The 10,285-nt window shown below is 39.6% G+C and overlaps 1 protein-coding gene across 2 annotated transcripts; it reads right to left on the bottom strand.

Moving 5' to 3' along the window:
* Positions 1-437: 437 nt before the first annotated feature.
* On the bottom strand, positions 438-9,592 carry lhx3 (LIM homeobox 3). Of its 2 annotated transcripts, none has more exons than XM_026240644.1 (6): positions 9,092-9,592; positions 4,371-4,542; positions 4,075-4,277; positions 2,571-2,722; positions 2,023-2,194; positions 438-1,629 (listed from the first exon to the last, which is right to left on the bottom strand). In XM_026240644.1, the coding sequence occupies exons 1-6, from the start codon at positions 9,159-9,161 to the stop codon at positions 1,202-1,204; spliced, it is 1,197 nt and encodes a 398-aa protein (XP_026096429.1). In that variant the 5' UTR covers positions 9,162-9,592; the 3' UTR covers positions 438-1,201. The 2 variants fall into 2 exon arrangements, with proteins under 2 accessions (XP_026096429.1, XP_026096428.1); XM_026240643.1 differs by lacking the exon at positions 9,092-9,592 and adding an exon at positions 6,368-6,482.
* Between the last annotated feature and the right edge of the window lie 693 nt (positions 9,593-10,285).

Genomic DNA, 10,285 nt, shown 5'->3' with positions numbered 1-10,285 from the left:
ACAAACAGAACCCTGACATGCTAATAGCTTTGAATATTCCTGTCCCGTTGGGGCAACCGGGTAAACATGGCACACTTATCTGCAAATCGACATGTTGCAGTAGCGTCCGCCTCGAATTTCTCTGCTAAAGAGGCGTTGAACTCTTGATACGGCTCTGGTCACAAGCCAGACCGGCGATTCGCCGGCGATTCTGTGCCCTGATATAAGATCGATGTGATTAATCTCGGAAAAGAAAAGAAATAAATATCTAAGCCCGTTCTAACGCTCTCGCTGCCAACGAGCCACTGGAGATACCTTCCCGGATCAGATGGCCGCTCCTCCGCTTTACAGAGCGCAGAACAATGGGGAGGCTATAAACGGCACAGAAATTTGCATCCTTTTAGTAAATGAAGAAATAAAAAACACAAGCCCACAGCGTTAAAGAGCTCTGCCAGGAAGCGATGTCTACTTGAGGATTTCATGACAAATTTATTAAAGACCTTTATGACTTAACCATCATCAGAGAGAATAAATAAGACATAAAACATTTTTTTTTCACATAACACATACAGGAGCCACGGCGTCTCGGCTAAACGTTTTCAACACAGTGAAATGAACGAGACACGTCTGAAAACACACAAATGCATAGAGGAACTCCTACTGAATAGAAAGAGACAACAGCTAGCCTACAACTTGTCTATCCCTGTTGTGAAACATACAAAGTCTCTGTGATCATATAGTCCAAGGAGGTTGTATAAAAATAAAGACTCCACATTGATTAAATGTTATATAATGTATATAGACATTTGGCAACGACCAGACACTTGGACCAAACTGGTGAAATCACATTTATACACATCAGTAACAGCAATGATGGATGATTTAATTTTTCTTGGTGCACCTTACTGTAATTGACTTGAATTCTCATCTTGAAGAAGAAAATAAAATCTTTTCATTGTCGTATAGGCTAATTAAAAGTCATGGTCTAGGTAAAGTAAAAGTTGGTGAAGGGCTCCAATAGTTGCTGAAAGCTCCCCACTCAATGTCGTGTTCTTGTAGAACCAACCAGTAGTTCAAAGCCTTGGCGAGACTTCTCAGCTCAAGTCTTGGGTCCATCCCTAACCAATTTTAGTGAAGATACAAAATTCATCCGCTTTGTAATCCCTGACCACTGGGGGAGATCTGCTCTAGGTCTCTTTCCAAATGTGCATCTTCAAAACTATCAGAATTGGGCATGATCCACTTCATCCAACCAGGATGCTGGGCTCGCAGGGAAGTCTGGGTACCCACCGCTGCTTCCTGTGGACAAATCAGAGCTCGGCCCATTTCCCCCAGCCATCATGCGGACCCCCGGAGTCATGTTCTGGCCTCCGCTCTGACCCACCATGGGCAGGCCTGACTCTGGGTAGACCAGGCTGGAGATGAGGGGCTGGTGTCTGGGAAGGGCCTGTAGTGAGCCCGGAGACTGCGGGAGGCTGTAGGGGCTGCTGGCCTGGATGTCGTGGTATTGCTCCTGTGAGGGGATGATGGCACCATGCTCCAGAGGGAAGGTTGGATGACCTCCACCCTGACGACTCAGAGCCGGAGAGCTTTCGCTCAGACTGCTGTAAATACCATTGGAGTGTCCCAGCTCCGACATGGGCGGCTCATCTGCATGCAAAAAAAAAAGAAAAGGTTCTTTTAAGAACTGTTAAACTGAACGATTCTTTGGGGATCCTAAATGGTTCCTCTGTGACACTGCTGTGAAAAGCCTCCTCTGGGCTCCTCTGAAGAGAGTGTGGCTGTTTGTGATGGATGCCAGAATAACAACCAGAAACCTCACTGAAAAACTGGCATGCAGTATATCAGAGCTCTCACATTTTTCCATTAATTTCTTAAACAAGCTTTTCAGAAAATTAGTTAATAAACAGTTATATGCTTTAAATCAGACTGGCTTTGCAATATTTAATTCAAAGCAAAACATTTTTTTTAATCATTCATGAACATTTTGCGGTATATCACACACATGAGTAATTTTCTAAAGGGTTTTGGGAACAAACATACCCGTGAAAGAGACCTCAGCATCGCTGTCAATGCCCTCCTCCAGAGTGCTGTCTTTGTCCGATTTGGAGCTCCCGCGTGACCTCTTCATGTTTCTGAAGTACTGCCCCCATCTCTGCCTACCTGCATCTTTTTTCAGTCTTTTCTCTTTGGCTCTTCTGTTTTGAAACCATACCTGCGCATATAGACGTGATAAACAATTTTGAGGCACCACTGTAAAAAGTTGTAGTAAAATATTTCAACCTTACAATATTACAACCTATACATATATAATTTTTATTTATTTATTATTATTTCGTGTTTTAAGTTCAGTTAACTTCATTGTCAGTGAACCTACAAAAATGTGCTTCTTGTGGAAACATGTGGAAACTTGTGGCAATTAAATGTTTTTATTCAATTCAGATGTATTATTTAACGTCACAGATAAAGTTGCATTTTTAAGGGTGCGATAAATAACCGCGCGTTTTTGCGATGTAGACCTTAGTTTTGTTGTAATGCACATTTGTTGCGTTGAGAATGAGCTGTAGGTGTGATGTAGATGTAGCTGTTACCTGCACCACCCGCATGTCGAGGCCGGTCTCCGACGACAGCTGCTCCCGCACGTGGCGCGCGGGTTTTGGTGAGTTATTATATGCGTTCTTCAGCGTCTCCAGCTGTTTGGCGGTGATTGTTGTGCGCGGGCGTTTTGCTGTCGAATCCGCCTCTGTAATATAAGAAACATATTTTGATTTATAAAAAATAATTTATTTCTTATTTTGCAGTCAGGCTACACCTTTTTGTTAATTGATACGGCATCATTTATGTAGAGTATTGCTTACTCTTCTTAAATTATGGCTATTTAGTCTATTCTATTCTATTCTATTCTATTCTATTCTATTCTATTCTATTCTTTAAAAGGTAACCCATGTAAACGCATTTCAAATAATATTTAACTTTATTCCAGTCAAAATTATTAATATTATTATTTAAATAAGGTTCAACGAATGCAAGTAAAGTCATAATATCTTTACAGAAACAATTGCACATTGTACGTTTTATTCTATTCGAATCTGAGCGTCGGTGAGGTGAATGCACTGAAGGCCTGTATTAAACATTTAGAATGCATTTATTCAGTGTAATGTAAGCTTATCTGCTCAGTGAATGATGCTCAGGGTCTCTTCCAGACCCCGTTCCTAAATAATTCACAACGAGCGTTCCGTCTTGGTAATATAAGAAACATATTTTAATTTGACAAACGAATTTATTTCTTATTGACATTAGAATCTATTCTTATTTCGAGATGTATGTTCGTTTTGTCATTCTATTCTATTCTATTCTATTCTATTCTATTCTAAAAACGCCCGTTTTCTGTTATTTAAAAACGTTCTTTATTTTCATAGATACATCTATGAAAAACCTTTAACATCCATGGAATCTTTCTTTTGTACTAATGCTCTTTATGTTTTCACTTGTACTTTTTCTTCTGTGGCACTATTGCGAATTCCCCCTTTTGGAGCCTTTATTTTAAAATGTCTATTCTATTCTATTCTATTCTATTCTATGGGTGTCAACTGAAACGCATGTTTTGAACATTTAGAATGCACATATTCAGTTATGAGCTGTGTAGCGTGAGTTTATCGACTCAACGGATGACACTGAGGGCCTTTCCAGACTCCATTTACAAATAAATCACTACGCAGTCCGATTTGTCCAGTATTAAAGCACTGAATCTGTCTGAAAACTGCCCTGGATGCAGATTGTGTCTCTCTGGCTCCATAGATCAGTTCTAGCGCGCTAACTGGAACGCTTCTGTACGACGTTGGCATTTATCGATCTGGAGGCTGGCGAGTTTGCAATTACCTGAGCCGGGTCAAATGTTTATGGACGAGTCCACGACCAGCGAGATTAAGCTCAAGAGTTAAAAGCGCTCAATCAATGTGAGGTCATCGAATGAAAGAAGTAAAACAATTAAGACTTAGGGAACTGTGCCTGCTCATACAAAACTGCGCTTGAGGTAACTTCTCTTACAAAAGTAAACATCTGCTGAATAATCAAAGGTGTCGCGTGTGCACGTACCTCTCTGTTTGGCGGTCTCATAATCGGCTTTACACACCAGTCGACTGTCCTCCATCAGGTAATACTCGTCACCTGTGGCCAGCTGCCTCTTACATACGATACAGGCGAAGCAGTGCAGGTGATACACGAAGTCCTGCGCCCTCCGGACCACCTGTGTCGGCGGGATGCCCTGCTGACACGCTGCGCACTTGGTCCCGAATCTCCTGCAGGCAAAATACAGTCAAACACCGGTCAGATGGCACCCGAAGCGTGAGGGTGAACGATATGAAACAAGTGCTGGAGAAGTCGGGACTGACTTGAAGAAGTCGTCTTTGCAGTAGACACTGTCGCCTCGACTGAAGCATTTATCGGCCAGCTGAGACTGACAGTCGCTGCATTTCAGACATTTGCTGTGCCAGTGTCGATCCAAAACCTTCAGGATAAAACGATCGACTATGTGCTGGTTACAGCCTGCGCAAACTGGAATATCTGCAAGAAGAAAAAAAAAAAAAAAGAAAGCGGTTGATATCACATACCGTATCAGAAAGAAATGCGCCATGAACCTTTTTGCGAAAAAAAAAAAAAAAAAAAAACATGCAAAAGATGATGGCTATTTGTTGCCCTGACCGAGTAATTTTGCTTTGTGCTTTGATTATGATGTGCATTTAATTTGTTTTTCAGTGTGGATTTATTTACTAAAAATTTCCGTTAATATAACACACACACACATATAAAAAATATAAATTATATACATATTGGAACAATGAAGAGTCGATAATATTCCCCAACAATATTTTTTTTCGCATGAAAAAGAAATTTTTACGCATGAAAAAGAAAGAAACTAGTTTTGGTAGTTACTTGCTAGTTTTGTTAATAATAGTATTATTATTATAAGACAAATAGGCCTAATAATAACAACAATAATAATCTTTACATAATTATTATTATCATCACCCTCATCATTATTATTATACATTATTACAGCAGGTAAGCACAGTCTTGTGATAAATCACAATGCAATTCAAGGACACAGTAGATAATCCGGTAAACAGACGAGCTTTTATTAAAGTAGTTATTATCTTTAACAACGTAAAACTAAAAACTTGAATGTGTTAATTTAGTATTGTGTACTTAAGTATTTATGATGTAAATATTAAGTCTTTCATTGTTTAAAAAACTTGAATAAAATGCAACACCTTTTCCATTACACAAGTACATAAAACACATAAAATAAAATCAACTACTTGAACAAACATAACAATAAATAGCTACACACTATTATTATTGTCATTATTATTATTATCATTATCATTATCATTGTTATATATTATTTACTTTGTCCTCAAAACAGCAGTTTTCATGTGCTTATGGTGATGTAGCTAAATGCTAAACTGTCATAAATATCCAGAAAACACACCTTTGATTACATCTTCTTTACTCTAACAAATTTGGTCAAATTCTGATTAAAATGAAATGAAACCACGATCCACTCACTCCTCGAGATTTTCTTATTAATAACAATAACAATTCAATAAATAAGCCCGATGCGCGTTTTATCTGGCAAATCATGTGTCTTTGAGATAGCTGCTTCTCTGACATCAACACACACGTCACGAACAGGTGTACGAGTACTTATCAATTATTCAATCAACCTACAGCTCTATTTATTAGTCTATAAAGAGCAGAAATCTTAAATTTGTCATTCAGACATAGCGTCTGAAATAGTTTCTGTCCTCCTGCAGCCTTCACTCAGAATGACGGGCTGTTTCTGGAAATTTGTCATTATTTCTTAACACTCATTGTAATGTTTTCGTTTTATTTCGTTTTCTAAAATGTGGCCTATTTGTACACCAATGACTTTCCACCTAGATGCAAATCAAACCCCGATTTTGCACCTTAATATCTTTCATGCGTGTCAAAGTCCAAAATGGGAAATGTTGCCGATTTGTGGAAACAGAAAGACGCAGACATATGTTGTTGTGAGCCGCTGTTTAAGATTTAATCCCACAGAAACACAATCATTCCTAATCCACAGCATTAAAGCGGCACAGAAGCGTTACTCATGCAGGAGAAATAAACTCTACTGAGAAAAGATTTACTCCACAATTACAAATCATCTATTAAAATTAAACACACAGAGCATTAAACAACAGGCACCTAAAAGTGCATTTTTAAATGTAAGGATAATTCAATTACAAGCTTTCAGCAAGTGTACAACTCACGCAAGATTGGACTAATACTCTGAGGTGCTTCGTGTTTTTTCTAGATCTGAATTGATCTGTAAGTTTCTTCCGTGTTCTGATGTCGGCTGTACCTTTCCGTAACTCCTCTCTCTGCGTGAGTAAAGCCAGCAGCATCTCCGTGTGATGAGAGGACGGCTCTTTCGGCGAATCCCTAGCCTTATTCTGCTCCATTTTCATTATTCCGATAAAGAAAGACAAAACGCGTGCTATCTAGCTATCTAAGCGTTATATCTAGCGTAGAGTTTGCAGAAGACGCGCGCGTGCCCGAAACACATCCATCGCGCGGAGACTTTCTGCGTCTTGTGGCTCTTGATGCGCAGTAGAAACGCCTCCCCGTTCGTTACTCTGGTGACTGATAAAACAGATGCATCACCTGGACAAAACCAGCACAACAGTCTCACAGAGTTTCTGTGAGAAGACTATACAAATTATTCACTATCCACACAATCCTTTAGTACTTTTGCGCGAGAGCCACACAAATATTATTCACGATATTTTCCATAAATGTGTCATATGATGCCCTCAACTAGCAACAATTAGTTGTGAATGATGCTGTCTGTGTTCTCAAAAGCAGGTGTGTGTCCATCACACAAACATGCGCACCTGTCAAATCCCAATCTTGATCTAGATCTGAAGAATTCAAAATACACCCTGTAAAACAGTGCGTAAAGCTGTTTATGCGTACTGACACATTTCTAATGCATTTGGCTGTTTTCTTAAAAGTAAAAAGTCGAATTAGGGTAAACATCAGTGTCTGTATTATTTTCGATAGACACACACGATGAAATTGGCGTCATTTACGTCAAACAATTTCTCCACTTGTCTTATTATTTTTTATCATCAGATGAATTATACAGTTGAAATCTTGACACCGATGCCAACAGATAGCCTACTAAACTTAAATAGCCGTAATCAATGTAATTTTCAAAGCGAATAATTATTACAATGCCCAGTTGTAGAAAGTTTTACACAAGATGCCAACGCAAACGATACAAATGAATCTGTCTCTGTCCAACGCACTTTTTTTTAACAAACCTGTAGTTTTGCGCAATGCTTTTGGCTCTTCAAAGCGAAAATGAATCATGTCCCTTTGAGATGCACATAAACTGTGAACTTTTAAATCCAGATCATTCCATTTCTTTACATCGATTTAGGTCAGACAACTGTTTGCTGTAGGAAAGAGAAGACAGTTGTGTGAAATGCTGATCGAGCTGCTCAAGCTCCAGATGAATGTTATTGACACTGATCTGCTGTGTCTGGGGAAATCAGCTTTAGTGGCACTGCGGCCGCCGCATGATAAACTCAAAATCAATGCCACATTTGCTTGGATTTCCACACTTTATGAAGCACATATCAGCGAAAGGTGCCGCAATGTTCCTCCTTACTTTCAGCTTGATCATTTTTATGTCATATTGACCTGTTAACCTTTGATGTAACAAAATCTCAAGACTGAAGACGAATTGACCACGTCATTCGGACAGCTCTATAACAACATCACTTTTTTATTTTAGTATTTTTAAATATTTTTAAAGGTTCTATATTTGACAGTGAAAATTTAACTACTTATGTTCATAAAGGCCTAAGTGACAGTCTTAGCGAACACGTAATTTGTAGAGCTGCTAACACTTAGGCTACGTTTTGATATTATAATAGCCTAATTAATAATTATCAACATATGTGTAGCATGATGACTGTTAAACAGTGTTGTTAAAGAAAACCAAGCCTCTCTCGTCTCAAAGATAGAATGTGTTGAGAAAACACACAGCCCGAATATTTTGGTTTAATTAAAATTTTGTGTACAATATCTAAATTTTTTGCAGTCCGATCAAATTATGAGAACAACACTAGATTGTTCTGCTCTTGTTTTTCTCTGTAATGGTTGCATTGCTTTTGGCAGTTCTTAGCAGGTTTAACTCTCCAGAACAGCCCTAAACCGGGTCTCCTCTGGTTCAGGTGCTGCACCTGTTGAGGGAAACCCGATACCTGCTGGTCCCGCGGACGGAGCTTCGGTCCGCTCGCGGGTCTCTCATGACAACCGTGAACGCGTGCGCTTCACATCTGTTCAACGCACTGACAATGTTGCTCATTACATATTCATACGGCGTCAAACAGGCGAATGGTCTGAGCAGGAACAGTTGTTAGTTTGTCGAAAAAGACGACTTCTTCAAGACTATCAGTATTACGTGCATTTGAATGTATGTGTCTATTGCAGAAACTCCAGAAACCCTTGACCTTCAGAGCAACGCTTCAAACACCAAGCACCCTTCAGAAGGGTTCATGAGGTTCAGCGAAGAGCCATTTACTTCTCCTTAACCGCTTTAGCTGTGTTGGGCTCTTAAGCTGAAGCAAACAGTGCTTTAGACGTTTAAATGTGTTAAATGCAGATGTTTAATACTATAGCCTATAAGCTTTTCGTATTATGCACTAATACTGACATTTAAAGAAGTCTTAAATAGGAACTCAAAAGACAGGGGGCTACTTACTGAGTAAAAATATTAAAGCTAATTTATTATGTAGTGCATAAGAAAAAGTATCCTTCTTTGAGTGAGAGATAGAAGGCATTTATAATTTCCACTCAAACAGGCCGTCTACGACACGTATATGATAAATAGCACAGGCTTTAATAGTAGCCTATAGCCAATATTTTGTAAAGAAATACCGGCGGATTGTTGCTCTTGTGTTTTCGATTGTGTTGTCAAAGCTCACAGGGAGCTTGTCAGTTTTCCAGTCGATTTCCATGTTAAACAGCTCGAAGGAATTTGCGTTAAACTAATGTAGATAAATATCTGTCTTACCTTGAGTCGAACTGTATCTGGTGTAATTCCCAGCATTTTGACAGCTTGATCCCGGATGTTCTAACAACATTCTGACGCAAATGAAAACAAACTTATAGGAGATTAGGGTGAAAAAAGTAATATTAAAACGAAAAACAATGTAAGACTGTGGGGGAAATAAGAATGGCCCAACAAAATAATTCACAGAAAACGGACCGGGCGGATGTCCCTCGGTGTTTCAGGGCTCTACAACTTTTCAAATGTCTAGATTGAGTCGCTGTGTTGTTCAGGAGGTCTGAGGGAGGAGGAATCCTGATGACCTGCAGTTGTTTAGCATCACAAAAGCGCAGGAGCAGAGCGCGTCACGTGTGTGTGTCCCTGTCCGCGGTGCTGAAGGAGTTCCTACAGAGGCGTGAACACACCGACCGACACCCCACCCACTGCACCCCACCCCGCCTCCACGCGTGTCTCTGAGACAAACGTTTCTCCCGAGCATCTCAAACGGAACGTGTCCATCTGACACGGTAAGAGACTGGAGATAAAAACACCCCGAGACCATCGCGACCCCTCGGGTGGACAGACAGCGAACAACGTCTTTTTTCAGAGACGATTCAGGGTCGTCAGTTTTTTTCCCATGACAAAAGAAACATAAGAATTGTTATTAAAGAGCGTTCTGTTGAAGTCCTTATAAGATAATCGAACTAAACTGTCCCTGTCACGTTGCAGGAAAGTTAAATTAAGATTAATACAAATAAAAAAGCAATAAATATGCTCTTACGACTTTCACCCACCACGAATAAACCAGACAGACAGACAAACAGATAGATAGATAGATAGATAGATAGATAGATAAAAATGAAGGAATATATGACTATTTGAAATAGTCATATCAGAAAATTAAGGTTTAACAATTACACTGGCAGTTATGATGTTAAAGTTGATAATGGATAATATTAAATTATAAATTGGTGGCAGCTATGACCCATCACAAACACACACACACACACACACAGACACACACACACACACACACACATGCATCCATGCTCACACACAAACACAGATGGCCTTTTGACACACTCAGAAACTCAGACCTACTAGCATCCTGCTAATACACTCCCTCAATAGAGCATCTCTCTCAAGTCTGAGCATCTCAGCTCTTGTCTCTGCGCTGTGCCTCTTGTTTCACTCGATTTCAGTAAATTGCTAAAGTGT

This window comes from Carassius auratus, linkage group LG30F (assembly GCF_003368295.1).
Source record: "Carassius auratus strain Wakin linkage group LG30F, ASM336829v1, whole genome shotgun sequence".
Classification (NCBI taxonomy): Eukaryota; Metazoa; Chordata; class Actinopteri; order Cypriniformes; family Cyprinidae; genus Carassius; species Carassius auratus.
The sequence above is the reverse complement of the archived record's forward strand: the minus strand, read 5'-3'. Positions and strand labels throughout refer to the sequence as shown.

Bases quoted from the DNA above. Each gene is read 5' to 3' on its own strand.
- lhx3 (XM_026240643.1), bottom strand. From the start codon at position 6,473: ATGAAAATGGAGCAGAATAAGGCTAGGGATTCGCCGAAAGAGCCGTCC. The intron at 2,723-4,074 runs GTACGTGCACAC...CTTATATTACAG, and splicing joins TGAGACCGCCAAACAGAGAG to AGGCGGATTCGACAGCAAAA. The intron at 1,630-2,022 runs GTATGTTTGTTC...TTTTGCATGCAG, and splicing joins TGCTGAGGTCTCTTTCACGG to ATGAGCCGCCCATGTCGGAG.